This window comes from Danio rerio, chromosome 7 (assembly GCF_052040795.2).
Source record: "Danio rerio strain M-AB ecotype USA chromosome 7, GRCz13ab, whole genome shotgun sequence".
In the NCBI taxonomy this organism is placed as follows: Eukaryota; Metazoa; Chordata; class Actinopteri; order Cypriniformes; family Danionidae; genus Danio; species Danio rerio.
The window spans coordinates 13,332,501-13,358,274 of record NC_141027.1 but is presented as its reverse complement, the minus strand read 5'-3'; the positions used below and the strand labels follow the sequence as shown (position 1 = coordinate 13,358,274).

At 35.4% G+C, this 25,774-nt stretch overlaps 1 protein-coding gene across 3 annotated transcripts in view; it reads right to left on the bottom strand.

The window, feature by feature from the left end:
* Positions 1-19,506: 19,506 nt before the first annotated feature.
* The window catches only part of syt7b (synaptotagmin VIIb), a 291,633-nt gene continuing 285,365 nt past the window's right edge, over positions 19,507-25,774 (bottom strand). For 2 of the 3 annotated variants that reach the window (XM_087258665.1, XM_087258666.1), the window contains 2 exons: positions 23,987-24,186; positions 19,507-21,664 (listed from right to left, as the gene is read on the bottom strand). In XM_087258665.1, the coding sequence (XP_087114791.1) occupies positions 21,560-21,664; positions 23,987-24,186 (305 nt within the window). In that variant the 3' untranslated portion in view covers positions 19,507-21,559. 3 annotated transcript variants of the gene reach the window in all.

The window sequence follows — 25,774 nt, the reverse complement described above, 5'->3', positions numbered from 1 at the left end:
GAAAGAAAAAAAGGTAAAGAAATATTCAACATGCTCTGGGTGCTGCATTCTAAAGAGCAAAAATAAAAATGAAAAGTACATAATTCAGAGTAAGTGTATTAAATTAATAATAATACTAACAATAATAAAAAAATTAACAATTAAAAAATTAAATTACGAACAAATAAGCAAAAATGTAAAATTAACAAGAATAAATAAATTAAATATTTTTAAAAATTAAATAAAAATTAACAATTAAAATAAGTCAATATATAAATAAATGTAATAATTCTAAAATAAATGAAGATTTACAATAATTTTTGACAAAAGATAAAAAATAATAAATAAAATAAAAATTATTAGTAAAATAAAAATTAACAATTAAAATAAATAAATAACTAAATCTATAAATAAATGTGATATAAATGAGTTATAAAATAAAAAAGTACAATTATTTTTTAATTTAACAAAAACATTAAAAATTAAATATAAAATGTAATAAAAAGTAATCAAAATATAAATCGCCACACAGCAAGAAGGTTGCTGGTTTAAGCCCCGGCTAGGTGAATTGGCATTTCTCCCCGTGTTTGTGTGGGTTTCCTCCGGGTGCTCTGGTTTCCCCCACAAGTCCAAAAATATGGGCTATAGGTGAATTGAGTGAGCTAAATTGTACACAGTGTATGTGTGTGAATGAGAGTGTCTGGATGGGTATCCGCTGTGGAAAACATATACTGGATAAGTTGGCAGTTCATTCCGCTGTGGCGACCCCAGATTAATAAAGGGACTAAGCCTAAAAGAAAATGAATAAGTAAAGTAAAATGAAATCAAGATGTCTGAATAAATAGAGTCGACTAACGTGTAAAACAGCTAGAAGCATGTATTTGAGGCTCGGAGTGTGAACTGATGTGAATTTGCTTTTAATCTTGATGTGTTGAGGATCATTATCACCTGACAGAGCTGCTGCTGAAGTGCAGGGTTGAGTCATGCAGACCACCGGCGGGATTGTTCTTGCAGGAAAACCTCTCGATCAGAAGTGTTTCGTGTCAATTCTGCTTCTGAAACACTTTGATTTTGTTGATCTGAGTCTGAGAGCTCATGCTGACTCACACTCTTTGCTGTGAAAGTTTGTAGATTTCCACTAATTATAATAACAGTACTTTGCTTCATTGCCAAAAAATCTCATAAATACCTCATCATTATGTTCAGCTGCTGGATTGAATTCTGTGTGTGTGTGTGTGTGTGTGTGTGTGTGTGTGAGAGAGAGAGAGAGAGAGAGAGAGAGATACATAAAGAGAGAGAGAGAGAGAGAGAGAGAGAGAGTGTAAAATGTAGCTGCACAAATTATACTTTCCCAAACCTTTTTAAAAAATATGATCCATATTTTTGTTGTAAACAATCATTTTAACAAATATATTTTAAATTTATTTATAGAACAGTTCAGTCTAGTTTTTGAATCTGATTGGCTGATAGCCGTGTAATATTCTGCAATAACAGCATTTGTACAGCCTCCTCACTCTTCTATATTACTCGGCCCACATACAGCAACATAATGCACATTTGAGTCTTTTTAAGTCGACAGTGTAGTTGTTTAGATTGCAACTATCCACTTTATTTATAAGGATAGTGCCTATTTTAAAATATTTATCATTTCTGAGAGACAGCGTGTCGGCATCCATCAGCCAAAGACGGTTGATGTTGTCTAACCACAAGATGGCGCCAAAACCGCATAATAAGCCCTTGCTTAGGGTGCTTTCACACCTGCCTTATTTAGTTCCATTGAATCGCACTAGAGTTTGTTTTCTCTTTTGGTGTGGTTCATTTGGGCAGGTGTGAATGCAGCGATCATACTCGAGTGCACACTAGAAGCGAAGCAAAAAAACGTACCGAGACCTCCTTGAAGAGGTGGTCTTGGTACACCTTCAAACGAACCCTGGAGTGGTTCGTTTGGGATGAGAACATGATCCAAACTAAAACAGACCCAACCACAAAAAGTACTGCGCCTTTTGGACTAATCCAGCTGCCGTAGGCCGATGCGCTGTGCATTATGGGATATGGAGGAAAAATATTTGTTGACAGCGCTTTACCAACAGAGAGAGAGAGAGAGAAACATTACCTGATGTATAGTTGATAATATTTCTGCAAGATGACCATGTCTCAGTTTAGCTAAATTAATTCACGCCTCCTCCTGAAGTGACGAGCGATGCATTAAAACATTGTTTTCCAGCCGTGGTCGCGCTTCATTCTCAAAATGTATAGTTTGTCTAAAGCAGGGATACAATCAGCCAGTGCAGTCGTCCCTCCACAGTCAAAAGCGACATTTTGTGTCTGCCTGTTTGTTTACTTGCAGAAGTTCATTGGCATTTTCCTGCACGTGAATTCTGACCAATCGATAAGCAGTTTAGACAATATGTTTAACAACATCTGGCCAATGAATGATGTGAATTTTGTCAGATGACTGCATTTTGGTTCTTTTCAACTGGTCTGGACCAAAGCCAGCAGTGTGGTGTGAAAACAACCCAAAGACAGCAGAAAATGCTACAATGCATCATTTTTGGTCCGGACCAAATGAAGCAAACTACAGATGTGAAAGCACACTTAGAAGATTAAAGCAGCGTGTTTTCTTACTACAGCTGATCAAATCATTATTAACCTGGTAAGTGATATTCTAAGTCGATCTCTCTCTTTTGTATAGACTGCAACTATGCAGTTTAGTTATAAGGACAGTGCTTATTTTAAAACAGTCCTATCCCGTTTCTCAACAGAGTTATTCAGAGACCTCACCCCCGAACACCCTCTCCTTATCGCAAACAACAGGAGTCTGGTAGTAATTGCGCTGTTTTTTTGGGGGTTAATTATTGTGATATCCCGATCGCAACAGAGAAATACTGTAGACTGTAGCACTACATCTCTGTAGATGAATGGCATTTCATGTCAAGTTCAGCCTTATACTCTGAAAATGTGAGCAAAATCAGCTGTTTTGTCATCACTTTAGACATACGCTATAGAGCAGGGGTGTCAAACTCAATTCCTGGAGGGCCGAAGCCCTGCACAGTTTAGTTTCAACCCTGCTCCAACACACTTACCTGTAGGTATCAAACAAGCCTGAAGGACTCAGTTAGTTTGATCAGGTGTGTTTTATTAGGGTTGGAACTAAACTGTGCAGGGCTGCGGCCCTTTTGGAACTGAGTTTGACACCTGTGATCTAGAGTGTCATTCAAACACTAGCTCTAAAGTGACGTTGGTGAATTAGTAATGGCTTTTGCTGTTTTGTTGTTAGCTGCAGTTGTGAATGAATGGCGGAAGAAAGTAGTTCCTCATACAAAAAAGGGTTTTAGACTCTCCGTGTTTGATTTTCTTATTTATCTACACGATTGTGCCGTCAAACTGTTGTATAAACGCAGTATCACACTTGTAGCAGTATGATATGGCTGTATATTAGCACTGGTGGGGCACTAAGATACTCGGCCAGCGCCCTTGTGCCAACGCACACCTCCTACCAGTGCCGATATACAGCCATATTGCACTGCTACTTGTATGATATTGCTACGGTAGAGAGGGTATTAATATGCAGTTCTTACTAAGGTTGACGTCAATAGAAGGACCACCACACAAATGCAGAAGCAAATGGTCAGACATTGATTGAAGATTACCAAAACAAACACTTTTTCTTCAGTGGATTAACTTGCATGGATTAATTACAACAACAATGTGAGCTAACAAAACAAACATTGTACATTTTGATTTCAAATTACACCAAAGAAAGAAAGCCAAACCTAACTGATGATGTGGGTGTGTATAAATGAGGACCAAATGATTGTTTTTTAAGGCGAACAATTCAGTTGGAGGGTCCTTCAAATCACCAAGCCCACATATGAGCAACACCAGCGGCGAGAGCAGCTAACAATTTTTGCCTTGAAGAGCGTCTCCAAGGTTTTGTCAGGCCTCTTCATGGAGCTCTAGACATCAACTGGTGGGCGTTTCCTCAAGACAAGTTAAAAACAGCTTCAGCACCAAACCAGCATCTCTTTACATAAACACTCCGTATCCATGGAGACAGCATTATGCAACTGCGCTTCATTCTATTGGCTGCTCCTCCACCTCAATCAATTCCCAAAAACTTCTGACTTTCTTTGGTTTTTGCAGATGCAGGCTAGATTTACTCTCCTACGCACACACACACACGCACACACACACACACACACACACGCGCTATCACATGCACACTCTCACACACAAAAACACTCTGTCTCTCTCTCTCTCTCACACACACAAATGCACAAACACATTCTCACAAAACACACACACACACACACACTCTCTCTCTCTCTCTATTTCTCCCTCTCACATACACACACACTCACAAAACACAGACGTGACATGCACACGTGCACACACACGCATTCACAAAACAACAAAACACACTCTCAAAACAAACACACTCAAAACACGCACACGCACGCCCACACACTCACAAAACACACACATACACACACACACACACACACACACACACTCTCACAATACACAGTCACAAAACACACATGCACGACCAAAACACAAACATTCAAAACATACACACAAACACACGCACACACTCACACTAACAAAACACACAAACACACACACACACACACAAACACACTAACAAAACATACACAAAAACACACAAACACACGCACACACTCACACTAACAAAACACACAAACACACACACACACACACAAACACACTAACAAAACATACACAAAAACACACAAACACACGCACACACTCACACTAACAAAACACACACACACACACAAACACACGCACACACTCACGCACACACTTACACTAACAAAACACACACACACAAACACACGCACACACTCACACTAACAAAACACACACACACACACACACACACAAACACACGCACACACTCACACTAACAAAACACACACACACACACACACACAAACACACGCACACACTCACGCACACACTCACACTAACACACACAAACACACGCACACACTCACGCACACACTCACACTAACAAAACACACTCACACTCATAACACACAAAGCACACACACACTCACACAAAAACAGACAAACAAACACACGCACACAAACTCACACACTCACATCAACAAAACACACAGACTTAAAACACAAATCACACACACCCACACTCACATTACAGTCACAAAACACTCACACACACACGCACACACACAAACACATGCACATACACACACACACACACACACACACACACACATACACACACACACACACACACAAAAACACAAATACATGCACACACTCACACTAACAAAACACACACACTTAAAACACACACACACACTCACAATACACAGTCACAAAATACACACACATGCACACACGCACACAAACACACACACAAACACACACACAAACACACGCATGCACACACACAAACACATGCACGTGTGCAGACACATGCAGACACATGCACACACACACACACACACACACACACACACACACACACACACACACACACACACACACACACACACACACACACACACACACACACACACACACACACACACACACACCTGTGGATTTAAGGGGAGTGCTGAAAGCAGGCTGCAGTTTTCTGCCTACAGCTTGTTTTGGTGTGTGTAAGTGCTGTTCGCCCACTCTTCTCTCTCTCTGACATGTTCCTGTCATCCTCCATGTGCGTGGTGTGTGTGTTTGAGTCGTGACAGGCGTACATTTCAGCGTTTGCCCTCCTCTCTCTCCAAATTGCTCCTCTGTTTCTGTCTATGTGCAAATATGCAGTAGTGTTTGCTGAGTTTATTGCTGCACATTGATTACAGGGCTCCTATGATGAGGGTCATCTTTTGTAAGCTGTTTGGACAGAACTGTGTGCAGGTATAGTGTGTCCACAGTCATATTAGGCTAATATAAACACAAGTTTTTCTTTTTTTTAATTTCCTGACTTTACAGTTTTTCTTGTTTGCTTTGAACTGGTTAAAGAAACTAGGTTCCACTTTCATTATCATTATCCCAGCAGAGCAGTAGACAAGTCTTGCAAATGTGTAACCCATTCCCATTGGATTGACACATTTTCCCCACCATTTTTCAAAACACGGGTGTCATTCAAGCAGTCCAAACTCCATTGTTTTAGCTATGGTAACCAAAAGGAAACCATCTGTTCCCAACCATTAGAAACTACCAAGATCAGTATGAATTCACAGAAGCACCGGTTCGACACTCCTTCACACAAATCTTCAATTAGCAATCAGTCTGCCAACATTAAAAAAACGTGTGTATGCAGCGTTGATAAATGAGGCCCTGGGGCCTCATGTATCAACGCTGCATACGCACAAAAACTTTGCGTACGCCAGGTTTCAAGCTTATAATCACTCACGTTTGGATTTACTAACAATGAACTGAACGTGGGAATGTGCGCAGCTCCACGCCAGCTTCATGGCTGGCGTAGGCACATTTTTTTGTGCGTGTCTGTTTTATTTCCATTGGGGACTCCTAGAGGCAGTTGTGTTAAATTGCACTCTACAAAGTGTCTTTGAGCCTTGCAATGGCAGCTGTATGAGACGGGTTCATCTAGCAGGTATATAAGATTTCCATACCATACAGTTGACCAGCCAAACATTAAAGCGCAACTTGCAGCGGTCGCCTGTTTTCCCAATGTAATCTGAGCTATCTACTGCACGCACATTGCTATAAAGACACCACCTGAAGATGAATTCGCATGAGTGAATCAAATAAAATCAAATAAAATATGATGCACAGATTTATTAATGATTCCTACTTGTCTTTCTCGTGATTAATAGTTGGCAAAATCTGATATGTAGCGGGGGAAAAAAGAAGAATGAATTCATCAGACGCTGGATTCGAACCGAGTTCATGCTCAAACGTGTCAATACATGTTGGCATGCGTTTTACGAGCTGCGCCACTGAGACTGTTAAGGTTACTGCAACACTTTACACCTATAAATCACTATATAGATGTGCTATATATTTCTCTATATTTCTCTTTTAAATCCACAGTGCGATGTTCAGACCCAACTGTGTTAACCGCATCAGCTAAACTCTCCCACTCTATTTTTTTTCTTTTGTTGTTAGTTCCGGAGGACAAACTTGCAAATAACACCGCTTTTCTCCGGTCTACCTCCGAAAGGAGCACCTACAATTCACATTCTGTTCAAAGTTTCTCTTTTTGCTTGCTTTTGCCTTTGCTTTTTCATTGGGTTTTGCCAAAGTAGAGTCATTAGCATATTCATACGGGGGAGGAGGCAGGGAGGGGTTTTGCGCTCGTGCATGTTGCGCTCAGTTTCACGTTCATTCAGATGTACAAAAGAATATGCGTGAGATTCGGCGTACGCAGTGTTTCATACATCTGAATTTTTTCTGCATACGCACATTTACAGCTTTGTGCGTACGCAATGTTTTAGTATGATTTCCACGCAAGTCTTCGTACATGAGGCCCTAGATCACTTTCGAGACCCAACTTCTGTCTTTCTCCTCACACTGATGACAACCACACATACACGTTTTTAGCCATTAAATAAAGTACATTTAAAGAGTTTACACTTAGATATTGCTTGACAACTGTGAGCAGGTTTGGCATGCTGTCCCGGGAGAGAACCCTGAGCTCGGAGATAGTTGAGCCCAGGGCTCCCGCCAGGTCCATAGAGCATGTGAGGGGAGTACGAGATCAGGTGGTTCTCCAGAGCTCCCCTTTTTTGTAAAGGAGAAAAGGGGGTGGATGGGGGGTTTCTTCGGAAAACGAAGATAAGGGAAAAATATCTAGCTAGGCTACTTATAGTGAGTTAGGATAGATCTGATTGGCTAACTAATGAGTGTAGATAGGTGGCCAGCTGCAGTCAATTATATCACATGCTCCTCTCGAAATTATGTTAAAAACTTCACTTAATCCTTGTCTCCTATGAAAGTGTATTGTTTTTGATTATGGTACAACGGTATTGAAATTTATTATATTGCTATTTTTAGATTTTAGATCCCATGGTATACCATATTACAGCCCAAGCCTACTTCCAACAGCAGCCTAGTTTTCCCATGCGGTCTTCCATTCAGGTACTGAACAAACTCAGCCTTGCATAGCTTCAGTGAGTAAAGCTGCGGTCACACTAGAGTTTGTGTGTGCGAAATTCTGTTGTACGGCGCTGCGAAAAGGGGCGGGATTAAACAAGATTAGACATTAAAAAAGTGATTGCTCCATGTTTTAAATTTCTGTCCAGAGAGGTCATGTTTTGATTCTTGATTGGTCACAAGTGGCAGTCAAGGGATGCGATTTCGCAGGTCAGAGTTCACCAAGCTTGAACATTGCACTGCAGCAACCTTGACGAAACTTGACGCATGACCCTGCGTTTCCGGTCTGACACATTCGCGTGCGTATGAATGATAGTCTATGGGAGGAAAAGCTCAGTGTGACCACAGCTTAACTGGTCTTGGGCTGCAGGGGATATGGCTGTACTATATTATACTAATAGTGTGTTTTATTGTGGGTGGAGATGAAATATTGTTGTAAAAAAACACTTGCACCCAAAATACTCTCGTTGCATAAATAAGCACCCAAAATACATTAAATGTAAGTTTAAAAAAGACAAAAAACAGTGTGATATATACAGTTAAAGTCAGAATCATTAGCCCCCTGAAATATAAGTTTGCTCGTTTTTTTTTCTCAATTTCTGTTTAACAAAAAGAAGATTTTTTCAACACATTTCTAAACATAATAGTTTTAATAACTCGTCTCTAATAACTGATTTATTTTATCTTTGCCATGATGACAGTGTTGTAAAATAGGAATCATTTTTTTATTATTTTTGTCTCTTTTTCTTTTAATCAAACAATTATTTGTATTGGTCATGTAAGGGTCATATATTAACTGAACTTCCACTGTTGTGTGTGAGTGCTGTGCATACTAATTAGCATTTTTGCAGAAGTAGATAGATGCGGGTCCAAAATTAAATTCAACGTTGCAGAAACTTCCTGTCTGAAGAGAGGTGTTAAAACTGAACACAGAACACAGAAAGTTGTGTGCTTTTTTGTTGTGCAAAGAATTCGTAGAAAAAGAGGAAGTATGTCGAAGGTGCGGCAAATGGAGGACTGAAAAATGACTGACAAGTGACGTTACACCAAAACTCCACCTGTTAAGATGTGTTGTGTATATATGCTGGAGTCAGGAAATGTATGTTAGTTGTGAACCTCCTGAATGTAATTTTTGTATTGCATTGAGGTAAAGTAACCCAGAGCTCTGTCATTAAATTATTCATTTGTATCTAATAAACTAGTAATATTTTTGGCATTGAAGAAAACCCTCTCCAGACCTTTTCTTATTGAACATGCATGGAATTGGCTAGAAATTCCAACAACAGTAAATAATATTTACTAGATATTTTCAAGACACTTCTATATAGCTTAAAGTGACATTTAAAGGCTTAACTAGGTTAATTAGGTTAACTAAAGGGTAATTAGGCAAGTTTTTGAATAACAGTGGTTTGTTCTGACTATCGAAAAAAATATAGCTTAAGGGGGCTAAAAAAATTGTCCCTAAAATGGAGTTTAAAAAATTAAAAACTGCTTTTATTCTAGCCGAAATAAAACAAATAAAACTTTCTCCAGAAGAAAAAATATTATCAGATATAATGTGAAAATTCCCTTGCTCTGTTAAACATCATTTGGCAAATATTTTAAAAAGAAGAAAAAAAAATTCGAAGGGGGCTAATAATTCTGACTTCAACTGTATATTCCCCACAAAACTGACCTGTGAACTCATCCAAAAGCTGTTTCATGTGCAGTAAAGACTTTTTATTTGTAATAAAGTGCACAGATGGATTGTGCAGAACCATGTATTAAGAAAGCAACGGCGTCAATTTCAAACTCCATTATGTCTGGCGAGTGGGAGAAATCAAGAGGTGATTTTCTCCTGATGTGCGTCATTGAGGACAGGTGTAGTGCTCTGGATGACCATCAGAAGTTGAAAGCCATTCCTCACAAACTAAGAGAGGACGTGTGTTCCACCAATTTCCATTTATTAGTATCAATTGAATTCTCTTCCAACAAAAGACAGACGAAAAAAAAAACTCTGATTCAGTTCGGATGCTGGTAGCACTTTTACAATTTGGATCATTGAGAAAATAAATAAAAATCAAGAGTCAATTTACGGCATAAATGGTGGTGCAACATGGCAACAGTTGTCTTATTTCGATGAGTCAGAACACACACAGTTGTTTTAAACCGAACATTGTTTTTTTTTTCTTTCATTTTTTGCTATAAAAAACCCTACAGAACATTAGGTTTGTGAAAACACAAAATCAAATCACACAATATAACAAAAACAAGAAAACCAAACCCATAAATACTACCGCAACTGCTTTTTCAAGCATTCTCTCAACTTATAAATCAAGAGACTCCAAGAAACATGTGGTTTCCTTCTTTTATATACAGGTTTACAGCTATTTACACTGTACATTTATGTCAAAATAAATCATCAGTATGTCAAATCATATTGTGCACACCACAGAGATGCTGAGAAACATCAGGGGTCATCATCAAAACTCCCCATGTAACACTAATTTTTTTATAAGCGCACACACGCTCACACCCACACACCTTTAGATGGGTCGTCGTCACACACATCAAAGTTTAGTTTCAACATCCTCCACATTAGCACGACAGACGTGACCATTTAAATGCTGGTTATTTTAAACCTGGTTTGACATTTTGTGTTGTAAGGGCAAAACATCTGCAATCCGACAGCTGAGAAACTGATAATAAAAAATAACAATGCTAACGTGTGGATACGACAGTAAAACGGACAAGTTCACTGCGGTGGCTCACAGAACTAGACGAGACGAGCATGCTGCTTTCTTTTAGTTCATTTTCACAGCAGTTTTCAATGCAAAACTCACTCAGATTTGGATTTTTTAAAAAGCAGGGCCGTCGAAAACCTGGAAACTGAAACATAATCATTGAAAATATTCGATTTTGACTTTATCGGCAATATTTGAGGCATAATGTGATATTTTATTTCATTTATTATCACTGTTATAAATGCTAGTAAATGGAAGTTTAAATGGGTATATATAATTAAACATACAAAGATAATATTTAAAATAATTATAAATGTTATTATAATTATTTCAAATATTAATATTGTATGTTTAATTAATTATATATATATATATATATATATATATATATATATATATATATATATATATATATATATATATATACACATATAATTAAACATACAATATTAATATTTAAAACAATTATAAATGTTATTAAATACAAGTGTAAATAATAAAAAAATAAATAAATAAATAAACATACAATAATAATGTTTAAAATATATTATTAACTTTATTTAAAATATTATTATATTTATTTTAATATAATAATATTTTAAATATTCATACATTTTCCCAGAGATGGGTTGCGACTGGAAGGGCATCCGCTCTGTAAAAAATGTGCTGGATAAGTTGGCGGTTCAATCCACTGTGGCAGCCCCGGATTAATAAAAAAGACTAAGCTGAAAAGAAAATGAATGAATATTCATAAGTGTTGATAAATGCAAGTGTAATAATTTGTATAATTAAACATACAATAATATTATTTTAAATAATCGTTAATGTTATTATCATTATTATAAAAATTATTGTTATGTGTTTAATTGTATATAATGATATTTAAAATAACTATTAATGTTAGTAAATGCAAGTGCAAATAATTACATATTATTAAACATATAATAATAAAATTTAAAATAATTATAAAATGTTAGCAGATGCAAGTGTAAATAATAAAAAATAAATATATAAATAAACATACAATAATAATAATTGAAACAATAATAACAATAATAAATGATAAGGATAATAATAATATTAATAATAATAATAATAATAATAATTATTATTATTATTACTATTATTAAATAAATAATGCTAAACACATCTAACTAAACATATATAATCTAAACACATTATTATGTTATTATTTTTATTCTACCAATTAGAAAACTCTAGAAACACTATTTTCCTCTCCATATGCACCAGACACTTTCTTATAAACTATATTTCTGGAAAACAATTATGAGTTTTGCGCAGGTGAGTAGGTTGGACAAACCACCTGTAGCAAATTCAGTATGGGGTCGTGTGAGAAATCTGCAGAGTGAATGGCGACATCAATAGCCTGAGGTATCAAGACATTTGTGCTGCCCAGTAGATTACAAACCACAGGAGAGGGCAAATTCCTCAGCAGAATAGCGCTCCTCATACTTCAGCCTCCACATCAAAGTTCCTGAAAGCAAAGAAGGTCAAAGTCCTTCAGGATTGGCCAGCCCAGGACCAGACATAAACATTATTGAGCATGTCTGGCATAAGATGAAGGAGTAGGCATTGAAGATGTCAAGTGGGCTTGACAAACCACCTATAGCACACACACTTTCCACTCTATATGCACCAGATACTTTCTTATAAGCGAAAGGAAGGGCATCCCCTGTGTAAAAAATATACCGGAATAGTTGGCGGTACATTTCGCTGTGGCGACCCCTAATAAATAAGGGACTAAGCCGAAGAAAAATAAATGAATAAATATTACATTATTGTGGTATTTTCACATGACATTAGTATCATATATGTGGCCTATGCTCTTTTGAGTTCATGCTGTTTTGTTTCTCTCTTCTATTTTCTATTAGTATTCCCTACAGTACAGTAATGGAAGTCATTTGAAATTCTCAAAAAATTTACCAAAAGCTTTGATTTTTTTACCAAAAAATTTGACTTTTTTCTCACCTCAATGCATAATAAACACAAATAAAGTTAGTTACTAACATTATGCCTCAAATGCCATCAACAGATATGAACTTGTATTTAATCAGATCCAAAACATACTTCAAGAAATAGGTGAAGAACCAATAAGATTGCACAGTGGGCGGAGCTACTCAACATGTTATGAGCGACGGCCCTGCTTCCAAAAGTCCAAACACAAGATTTCACACTCATTTTCATTCATCCTGTTTTATCGCTTCATTTAAATCCCCTTCAACAACTGAGAAACACAGTTACACCAAGTTTTGCTGGAGTGCTTGAATATATAAATATATTTTTAGGTCTTGCTCTCTCTCACTTTGGTCTGCATTTTTGTTTTGGCCTTTAAACTCTTCCTCCCACTCTGTTTACGTCTGTCACAGCGTGTTATGAGTTGGGGGAGGAATCATCTGGCAGTGATATTTTAACGTCTGCTTTGACACGGCGAGGGCGGAAAGGTGATGCGCGTTTCACTTCTGAAGGAGCGCGTGTGTGTTTGTATGTGTGTTCAAGTCCAGCGGATATGAATGCGTGACCTAACCCTGAAGATAACCGTAGTGTTTTTCAGAAGTATTGCTTATCTACAGTACATTGCCTTAATAGTTCAAGTAAGCAGTTCGATTCTTTAAAGAAAGCAGTTGTGTGATCTGTTAGAGTAAATATTTATGCTTTCTCCCAATTTATAACCGTTTAGATACGTAACAATCGGAATTCTTTACATTCAATCCACCTTTTTCCCAGCATTTGATGATTGCGTTTCAAATTATTGGATGCACTCTTGATTTAGAGAACTCAAACTAAATAATTTAAAATATGGTTGAATTGAATTTTACTTTCCATATACCTTACAGTACAGTAATATTCATGCTCTGCTGGAAGTCATTTGCTAATTCCATTAAGTCACCTTTTAATATTGGATGCACTGTAAAAAGTGATTAGTTAACTTCTTAAAAAAGTGAGTAAACTCGTTGCTTTTGAAGCAATTAGTTGACTTAATATCAATTAGATGATTTTTCTTTAAAAAGCGAGTAAACTCAATGTTTATAAGCGATTAGTTGACTTTACTTTTAGAAAGTGGGTAAACTTGATGCTAAAAAAGAGTGATTTGTTGACTTTAAAAGCAATTAGTTGATTTTAAAATTATCAGTTGACTTTACTTTAAAAATTAGGTAGACCCCATTGCTTTTAAACCCTTTTTGAGTAAAGTCAACTAATCACTTTTAAATCAATTAGTTGACTTTTTTAAGTAAACATGTTGCTTTAGAAGCGATCAGTTGATTTTACTTAAAAAAGTGAGTAAACCTGTTGCTTTAAAAGTGATTTGTTCACTTTAAAAGCAATTAGTTGACTTTACTTAAAAAAGTGAGTAAAACCATAGCTGTTAAAGTGATTTATTGACTTTACTTTAAACAAGTGAGTAAACCTGTTGCTCTTAAAGCAATTAGTTAACTTAAAAAAATGGGTAAACCCATTGCTTTAAAAGCCATTGGTTGACTTTAAAAGTGATTGGTTGACTTCACCTAAAAAAATTGGTAAACCCACTGTTTTAAAAGTGATTGGTTGACTACTTTAAAATTGGGTTAACCCATTGCTTTAAAAGTGACTGGTTGACTTTAAAAGCGATAAGTTGACTTAAAAAAGGGTAAACTCGTTTCTTTAAAAGCCATTGACTGACTTCACTTAAATAAATGGGTAAACCCGTTGCTTTAAAAGTCATTGGTTGATTTTAAAAGTGATTGGTTGATTTCAAAAGCAATTGGTTTACTTTAAAACCGATGGGTTGATTTTTAAAGCGATTAGTTGACTTTAAAAGCGACTGGTTTACTTTAAAAGTGATTGGTTTACTTTGAAAGTTATTGGTTGATTTTAAAAGCGAATGTTTGACTTCAAAAGTGATTGGTTAACTTAAAAAAAAAAAAAAAAAATAGGTAAACCTGTAGCTTTAAAAGTGATTGGTTGATTTCAAAACCAATTGGTTTACGTTAGAAGCAATTGGTTGATTTTTAAAAGCGATTAGTTGATTTTAAAAGCGATTGGTTGACTTTAAAAGGCATTGGTTTACTTTAAAAGAGACTGGTTGACTTTAAAAGCAATTGGTTTACTTTTAAAGTGATTGATTTATTTTAAAAGTGGTTGGTTGATTTTAAAAGTGATTGGTTTACTTTAAAAGCATTTGTTTTACTTTAAAAGTGATTGGTTGATATTAAAAGCAATTGGTTGACTTTAAGAGTGATTGGTTGACTTTAAAAGCGATAAGTTGACTTAAAAAAGGGTAAACTCGTTTCTTTAAAAGCCATTGACTGACTTCACTTAAATAAATGGGTAAACCCGTTGCTTTAAAAGTCATTGGTTGATTTTAAAAGTGATTGGTTGATTTCAAAAGCAATTGGTTTACTTTAAAACCGATGGGTTGATTTTTAAAGCGATTAGTTGACTTTAAAAGCGACTGGTTTACTTTAAAAGTGATTGGTTTACTTTGAAAGTTATTGGTTGATTTTAAAAGCGAATATTTGACTTCAAAAGTGATTGGTTAACTCAAAAAAAAAAAAAAAAAAGGTAAACCTGTAGCTTTAAAAGTGATTGGTTGATTTCAAAACCAATTGGTTTACGTTAGAAGCAATTGGTTGATTTTTAAAAGCGATTAGTTGATTTTAAAAGCAATTGATTGACTTTAAAAGCGATTGGTTGACTTTAAAAGGCATTGGTTTACTTTAAAAGAGACTGGTTGACTTTAAAAGCAATTGGTTTACTTTTAAAGTGATTGATTTATTTTAAAAGTGGTTGGTTGATTTTAAAAGTGATTGGTTTACTTTAAAAGCAATTGTTTTACTTTAAAAGTGATTGGTTGATATTAAAAGCAATTGGTTGACTTTAAGAGTGATTGGTTGACTACTTAAAAAATGGGTAAACCTGTTGCTTTTAAAGTGATTAGTTTATATCAAAAGCAATTGGTTTACTTTAGAAGCGATTCGTTCATTTTAAAAACAATCGGCTTACTTTAGAAGCAATTGGTTGACTTTACATAAAAACTGAGTAAACTCAATGCTGTTAAAGTGAATAATTGATATTACTCTAAAAAGTGAGTAAACCTGTTGCTTTTAAAGCAAGTTGAGTTTACTTAAACCCAAAAAATTAAAATTCTGTCATTGTTTTACAGTGTGGATGAAGTGTGAGCAGAATAAGTACCCAGTTAAAAAACCCACTTCACTGCCCGTTTGAAGTTCAACAGAAGTTTCTCTCACAATTCCCACACAGCATCATGGGCCATAGGAAAAAGGTGGATATGTGCCTTTGCTTTGTTACACATGTAACACGTTAAGAAGCAACAAAAATCACAAGTAAATGCAGCGTACAAAAAGTTATTTCGAAAACCAAAACTTGATAGTATTGCTATTTTATCCTGCCACTTATAACTCACATTATCCCATCGTAGACACCAGGCTAATGCTGCCTTCAAGTCATGCCAGAATGATTTGTTTACAAGACGAGAGCATAAACAGCATCGCAATGTCACAATTAGTGTAATTACTTTCATTGAGCACAGACTTTGTGAGTTAAGGGCATGTTGATTTAAGAATTATGCCAGCAGCTAATTGCTATCATAATAAGCGGTAATTGTTGATTGTTGATTCAGTTTGTGCACACTTTGCGTACGCTTCACAAAGAGCAACCAAAAAGCTTGCAATAAAATAGTACTCATTAAAGCAGTTTATGATCTGACAAGCTCGAGCAATTAAACTACATTTCCCATCATTCAATAAAACAGGGATTCAGAAACCTTTTGTTTCTGCCAAAGCTAACATATATTAATATATTTACCTGAGATTCTGAGCTAAAATTAAATAACAACACGTGTTCATGTTTTGCAGCCAAAACAGTATGGTATATTAAATTATCATTCTTAAATATGCTTTTATCAAGTTTTTTTATTCATTCATTCAGTCATTCATCTTCAGCTCAGTCCTTTTATTCATCAGGGGCCGCCACAGCGGAATGAATCGCCAACTCACCAAGCAAATGTTTTCTACAGCGGATACCCTCCCAGCTGCAACCCAGTTAAAGTTAAAGAAATAAAAAAAAATTAAATTAAGTAAAAAAAAAATATTTAAGTGAAAATATTAGTTTAACAGTATTATATGATAAAATAAAATGTTTTATTGTTGTTTAATTTTATTAAATTAATCATTTGGTCTTCATCAGTTCTTATACTTCCTGATGTTATTGCAGTTTAAGAACTTTAAATAAATAAATAAATAAATACATTAATTAATTAAAAAAATATTTATTATATTAAAGCTTTATTAAGTGTTTTTTATTATATATTCTAATATTATATTACATTTTATTTAATTAAGCATTTACTCTGTCAAAGAAGAGTAAATGTCTGTCGCAGTCAAAGAAATTAAAATAAATGAATTAAATTTAGTAAAAAAAATAAAATTAAGTGGAAATATTCATTTTAACACTGTGTATATATTAAAATAAAACATTATATGAGCTTTTATTAAGTGTTTTTATTCTATATTTTAATTAATTATTCATTTGGTCTTCATCAATTCCTGATGTTATTGCAGTTTAAGTTAAATTAATAAAGTTTAAATAAATAAATAAATAAATAAATAAATAATTTAATTAATGAATTAATAAATAAAAAAAATAAGTGATAATAAAAGTATTAAAGTTTTAACAGTATTCATTCATTCACTCAATCATTTTACCTTTATTAATCATATTTAATTTTATTATTCAGTAGGTCTTCATCAATTCCTGATGTTATTGCAGTCAATTAAATTAAGATAAATAAATAAAAGTAAAAAGATAAAATTAAGTGAAATTATTAGTTTTAACAGTGTTATATAATAAAATAAAATATCATATAAGCTTTTATTAAGTGTTTTGTGTTCTATATTTTATTATTGTATTTTCTTTTATCTAATTCATCATTTGGTCTTCATCGATTCTTGATATTATTGCAGTTTAAGAAATAAAATAAATAATTTAATAAAATTAAGTGATATATATATATATATATATATATATATATATATATATATATATATATATATATATATAAATATATATAAATAATGTAATTAATTTTCTGCTTCTATTAAATAACTGATTGCAAATCTCAAATATGCACGTTATTTTGATTTATCAACTTTTCCAGAAAAAAACAATAAAGATTTTTTCACCTAAAAAATCATTCTGTAATCATGATTTCTTTCCGCGATGACTTGAAGGCAGCATAAGTCCACCAAAAGAACCGATCAAACAGTATGACTGATATAATCCAATCCTCGACACATACACAAATACAGACAATTGACAAACGCATACAAACACACACACTACGCCAAAGACGCACAAACAATCACATGACTTATATTGTATTTTCTGCTTCTGCTCTTTTTTCTTGAATTACCATCTAAATTGCACATTTGATTTGGGAGGGACACTAAGAACTTCTTTCTTCAGCCCTTTTGGAAATGAAAAGAAATGAACAGCGTTTTTGGCAGCGTTGAACTCACATTGGCAGTGTCATTGCATACTGGTTAAGTGGTTGATGCAATCCTCTGCAAGATGTGTACATTACATTGAGGAATGCTAGTTTAGATCAAAGGATTCCTGTGGTTTTGCTTTGCCCACACACTTTTAAAACACTCATTCCAATCTCATCTATCTCCTTTTGCTTTTGAGACATTTTAGCAATGTACTCTACGCAAGTACACGAATGCTTTGGTCAGTGCATTACAAGTGCGTTATCCTGATGGGATATTTACACTCTCATTAACCTTAAGGGAGCGATAGAGTTCCTTTCAGAATAAATGACGTATGATAGAGAAAACTGATCATAGCTCCTCTTGTGGTGACTTTGAGAATGCAACACATTCCTGTTTTACCTGGAATTAAAGTGAGACGATTTTATAAAGCTTACCGATGTGTGTAATGTAGCTGTTTATGGATATGAAACATCAAAATATATGGAGTTATTTTCGCACAAAGCCTTTAGTAATTCGGTCAGATTGAAAAATATGCGCTTAAGTGACTGGATGGAAAAAAAAATATATATATTTGTAAATATGTTAATTAGTAAATATATAAACGATCATGGCAACATTTTTTGAGATCATCTCCAAGTATTGCACGATTGTAACAAGCCTAGTTTCTGGAAAATGAATACAGAGTGTAAAGTAAAAAGTGGGGAAAATGATGACAGCATATATATGTAGAAAATGCAAGTTAATACCTGGTTAAAAGGCAACACAGGCTCGTTGTGAAAATGTACCCTCATATACATTTCTGGAGAGCGTGAATTATGTAGCCCTAGCTAAGCATGGCTGCATTTCTTCTTCAAAATGAATGATACGGGGTGGTGTGACGCCACAGACGGCTAAATTTCCTTTTAGAAGTACTGGCTGACTGCTTACCTTCATGTGGACGGCTTTTCCACTGTTACCAGTTTACCCAGTGGCTCACCGCATATGTCAGCTGACTTGAGACGCAGAAAGAAGTTGATTGTGATGATGGGGTTCGAGTGCGGTAGAACTGTTCCAGAAAACAGGTAAAACAAAAAACATAGGGCAAAAAATAACAAGTAAATATCAGGGTGAGAACGTAGTAAGGTCTGAAAAACGTGGTAAAAATCAGGCGGCCATGAGGGCTTTTCTTTGACCCTAGAGATCGATTGAGTTTAGGGAAGGGGGTAATTGGGTCAATCGGTGATTTTGAAAATACTATAGGTTGCGTTTAGGGAAGGGGGTAGTCAGGTCAATCAGGGCGCTTTTGAAAACAATATCAGTGGGGTTTAGGGAAGGGGGTAATCGTGTCAATAGGTGCTTTAGAAAACACTCTGTTGCGTTCAGGGAAGGGGGTAATCGGGTCAATCTTTACTTTCGAAGACACTAATTGTTGGGTTCATGGAAGGGGGTAATCGGGTCAATCTGTACTTTTGAAAACACTATCAGTTGAGTTTAGGGAAAGGGGTAATCGCGTTAATCGGTGCTTTTGAAAACACTATCGGTTGGGTTCAGGAAAGGGGGTAATCGGGTCAATCTGTACTTTTGAAGACACTAACGGTTGGGTTCAGGGAAGGGGGTAATCGGGTCAATCTGTACTTTTGAAGACACTAACGGTTGGGTTCAGGGAAGGGAGTAATCGGGTAAATTGGTACTTTTGAAAAACACTATTGGTTGGGTTCAGGAAAGGGGGTAATCGGGTCAATCTGTACTTTTGAAGACACTATCTGTTGGGTTCAGGGAAGGGGGTAATCGGGTCAATTGGTACCTTGAAAACACTATTTATTGGGTTTAGAGAAGGGGGTAATCGTGTCAATCAGTGCTTTTGAAAACGCTATCTGTTGGGTTCAGATAAGGGGGTATTCTGGTCAATTGGTGCTTTTGAAAACAATATTGTTTGGGTTTAGGGAAGGGGTTATCGGGGTATTATGTGCTTTTGAAAACACTACTGGTTGGGTTTAGGAAAGGGGGTAATCAGGTCAATCTGTGCTTTTGAAAACAATACCCGTTGGTTTAGGAAAGGGGGCAATCAGGTCAATCGGTGATTTTAAAAAACCCTATCGTTTGTGTTTAGGGAAGGGGGGACTTGGGTCAATCTGTTTTTTTGAAAACACTATCGGTTGGGATTAGGGAAGGGGGTGGGTGGGGTTTATCGGTTGGTTGGTCAGCGGTCTCTGGTGGATTTACACGAGAATAGCAGGCATAAATGGTAGTAGCAAGAGAAATTTGAGATCTGAATAAGCGTACAAAGCAGCCTCTGGTGGATTCGTAAAAACAAAAACTGCAAAAATGGTACCTCTTGGGACATATTTCACGATCTCCAAAAATGTATATGGGGTACTTATCAATAATGAGTTTGGGTTGGAAAAAGGGGCGGAATTGGATGGTGACACATTTCGATAAGCATTCTTGTGTTTGCATTCTTGTTCTTGCGTAGACCCACTAAAGATGATCGTTAAAATGATCTCTTTTGTTTTGTTTTATACATTTATTGGAATGTTCTATATAGATCAGGAATTTTCCCTACACCTCGGAACTGATCCAGTCAATTAAGTGAGTGAATTCTTCTTTTTTGATGTTGTTGTTTTGTTTAAACAAGACCTCTTTTTTCAGTCACATAACAGCACTCACAGGTACATACAGACGACGAAAAGTTCCAGCGAATTTCTACACTGTTCAACATCAAGAAGTGACAAAAGTCCAACACACACACACACACACAAGTTCATCCCTCCTTCAGCTAGGTATTGCACTGTGGTTTGCGATCCTTATCCGGATCAATCCTTACGTTCGGAGGGAGGTGGGACACAAACATTGTGATAGTTCAGGAGATTGTTTTCAGCCGTTTTTCTTTTTTCAAGTGAAAGTCAATGATAGAAGTCACCCTGTTCTGCGGTCCGTCTGCTCAAGAGAACAGTTGAGCTGTCAAACCTTTTTTTTCTTTTTTCTCTTTTCTCAAGGAAGACGAGTCTGTTTACCTCTCGTAGATTTCTATTTTTTGAACACAAGACTTTCTCTCCCGGTGATCTTGGCAGTGCTTAGCCTCTTTTTGGTGGGAAAAGAATTCAAATAAAAACAAGTGAATAAAGGAAGGGTCTGCAGAAAAACAAAATAGATAGAGAGAGAAAGAAAGATAGTTGGATGGCTTTTGGTACCCGTCTTTAAGCTTGTGCATATCAACAGGGTTTCGAAGGTGTGGTTTACTATTGGTGGGCGGGGCCTTCAAGCTTTAAGAGCGTGCCATTGGGCAACGGCTGTGCGCGGGTGACTCATCATGTCTTTCCAGTGTTTTACTTCTGCTGGACCGCTCTTCCAGGATAGATAGATCTAGAAAAGAAGAAGAGGAGGAGATGAAATGGGAAGAACCTAGCTATTGTCTTCGACTCTGCCCTGTTATTTGATAAGCAGGTAATGCAGTAGTTAAATCTTGCTTTTTAGTTGAGATTACAATCCAAAGTGACCTGGACTGATGCAACTCAATTTATATAGGTATTGGTCAATCCAATATAAATTGCTTATAAATGGCACAAAACGCTTACTGGCACTCGTAGATTTAAGCACATTCCCCCCATCTTACTCTTTCTGCACTGGTTACCGGTATGTTTTAGATAGATTTTAACATTTTACTCATGATTATGGTTGAAAGTGATCTGGCTCCTTCCTATTTATCTGAACTTGAGACTGTTAACATAACTGGCTAGATGTTTACAGTCAGAAATTGTTAAAAGTTTCCAGATCAAAGTTAAAGAAAAAGGGAAAGCGGGCTTTTTACATTGTGGGTCCCAAATTGTGGGGACACTCTCTACCTCTTTCTATTAGAATACTCTCCACAGGATCCGTGTTCAAGAGGAAATTGAAATATCACCTTTTAGGAAAGGCTTTTAATACCCAAGTCATGTGAGCTTGCTTTTATTTGCTTCATGTTTTATGTTTTGAGTGTTGTTTTATTCCTTTGATCTTATCTGATAATGTTTCCACATTTTGTGTACAGCACAATGGTCAACGACTACTGTTACATTGTGCTACATAAATAAAGTAGGTCAGTAAGTAAGTTTAAAACAAAAACAGGAAAAATGGTAATCAACAATTCAACGAGTCACATTTCGGTAACATTTTATATTAGTGTATAATTCACGCTCCTAACAAACCATTAACAACCCATTACCTAAGACTTTTAGCTCAATAAACTACTAATTAGCTGCTTATTAATAGCAAAGTCCCTTTAAACCAAGTCATTTCACTCGGCGGCCATCTTTGAAACACCTCTCGGGCATTATTCTTGGGCATTCTGTCTGAATGGGGAAACATCTCTCCAAAACTGCCTAGTTTACTATTGAATTTAATATTAGGAATCACCATTAAAATTAAACAACAGATGTTTCTTTAGTTTCATGATTGGCACTTGAACTAGAAAGTGGGCTTTATTCGCCATATATTAATTACTTTAACCTGCCTAGTCTATCTAATTAACCCAGTTAAGCCTTGAATTGTCACTTTAAGCTGTTTAGAAGCGTCTTGAAAAATATCTAGTCAAATATTATTTACTGTCATCATGGCAAAGATAAAATAAATATTATAAAAATATATAATAATTCAGGGGGGCTAATAATTTTGACTTCAACTCTATCTATCTATCTATCTATCTATCTATCTATCTATCTATCTATCTATCTATCTATCTATCTATCTATCTATCTATCTATCTATCTATCTATCTATCTATCTATCTATCTATATGTAGCATGACAAATTTTTAAACAAAGGTTTAGTGTATATCTGTAGTATAATATTTAGTATGTCAATATTTTCAACAAATATTTAATAAACAGCAATATTTATTACATTTAATTGTAAATTAAATATAAAATAAGATTAGAAACATTAAATTGAACATAACATAACATTAAACATAACATAACAATATTAAATTAAACATAATATTCTATATTTCATAAGCTATTTAGTTTTGATTGTTATTCTGCGTATCACTTTATCAATTTAATGTGAAAGAAAAATTCTATTTCTGTATCATTTATAACAATATAGAACACGTTTAGCCATTGGTATCTGCTTCTTGGTTGAAATATTAAGTATACATGAAATATACAGCTGAAGTCAAAATTAGTCGGCCTCCTGTGATTTTTTTTTTCTTTTTTAATATTTCCCAAATGATGTTTAACAGATCAAGGATTTTTTTTTTTACCATATTTCCTATAATATTTTTTTCTTCAGTTTAAATTTAAAAAAAAAACATTTTAAGGTCAATATTATTAGCCCCCTTAAGCATACATTTTTCAATTGTCTACACAGAACAAACCATCAAGATTAATATACAATGACTTGCCTAATTACACTAACTGTCACTTTAAGCTGAATACTAGTACCTTAAAAATATCTAGTGAACTATTATTTACTGTCATCATGGCAAAGATAAAATAAATCAGTTATTAGAAATGAGTTATTAAAACTATTATGTTTAGAAATGTGTTGAAAAAATCTTCTCTCGGTTAATCAGATATTGGGGAACAAATATACAGGGGGGCTAAAAATTCAGGATGACTACTAATTCTGACTTCACTCTGAATTCTGATAAATATTTCAGTTGTATATGCATGCTTTTCTTGACACAGTGAATATGTGGCATCACACCTTGCCTATGACATCATTGCGGCTCAGCCTGTCTTTATCCATGACTGTGATGACGATGGTGGTCTCTCTGAGAACGTGAGCGGGGACGTCAAAAGGGAAGGACTCGTTGAACACCGGGTTCAAACACCTCTTCATCACCACTGTCTTCTTCTTCTCCACTCGTTTATCTTTGTTCATCAACCACACTTTGACGTAGGGATCTGAAACGCACACAAACAGTCTGTCAGAATGGCTGTGGTGAATGCTAAAATACGTTGGAGATGATTACTGCGCGGATGCCACCTTGACACGGATGCTCCATTTGCACAGAAATCCTATAAGCACAGAATGGAACTGTTACATTTGCATTTAATCATTTGGGAGAGGCTTTGCTAAAAAAAAAATCAAGGTAAACATATACTGCTATAGGTGGGAAAATGAAGAGAATACCTCAGAGTTCTTGGTTTCTCTGGATTTACTAGGTATGGACTTGAGTAAAATGTTATTATTTGTTTTATTATGAATAGATTTCTTCCATGTTTTAAATAAAAATATAGCAATAATCAGGGTACAAGCATTTTAAAGTAGACCTATTATGCAAAAATCCCTTTTTTAAGAGGTTTAAACAGTTGTGTGGCAACAGTGTGTAAATATAGCCAGCCTCTAATACTACAAATGTATTTTTTCTTCTTTTTTTTATTACATTTGATGAAAAGAGCAATTAGTGATAATCTCTCTCTCTCTCTCTCTCTCTCTCTCTCTCTCTCTCTTTCTCTCTCATTAGCATAAACAGCCCTGAGTGAGAAGCAGCTGTCTGCTATCAGAGTTTTCCCCATACCTGATGATGATCATGTCAGCAACTAAGAGACATTATAAATATTGAGCTTTAGGATGCACAAATTGACATGTAGTCTCCACAGACGAGCTTCACTTCTTTTGACATTTTCAGTTTATTTGAATTGTTACGACTGAAGTTTATTTATTAGTTTATTATTACGGATTGTACTCTGTCTTTTTCTTTTGTCCCGCCTTCTTGTTGTTTTTCTGTTGTCTTATAGGCTCCCATACCGGCGTGATTCCGTATTCTGATTGGCTGCTGGTCGCAAAAGCACGTATAAAAAGGAGCTTCCGGCAGGGTTCGAGGAGCTCATTTCTGCTGCGTACGGTGTTTGGAGTGGAGCTCCTAGGTTTCCCTCACCCCTCTGGCCGACGACCAACAACCATTGTACTGATCACCATCATATGTTAAAATATTTTTGAGAGATTGAGCGTGTAGGGGTGACCTGCCTATTTATTTGATTACTTTTGACTTTAAGTTAGGGAGTAAGGTAAGATATTTGTATTTTTCTTTAAATGGTAATAGGTAATAGTAATAGGTAATTTAGTGGATTTATTTTATAGATTCTTTTGTTTGTTATTTTGGCCTGTGGTCACCCTGACGAAATGCTCATTTATATAAACCCTATTTTTCTATAATAAATATATTCATATATACTCTCAACTGAGTGTGTGAGTTTGGTTGTCGACCGAAGGGAATCTTTTGCTTTAAGTTTAGTTTAGTTTGGGAAATCCACCACCCCAACACATTTGTTTCTTCTTCGTTTATTATGCCCTTTTTGTTTCCCCTAGACTTGGGGCGTAATAGAATTTAAAGCGCCAGTCACCAAAACTGCACAATTTGGCTCAAAACCTAAGAGGGGCAGTTTTTTTTTAAAGAGTTATAAAACATTATGTGTTGGGTATTTTGAACTTGTAAGAAAAGGGCATAATAGGACTGCTTTAAGGCAAATTGAACTGCTATAATTTGTC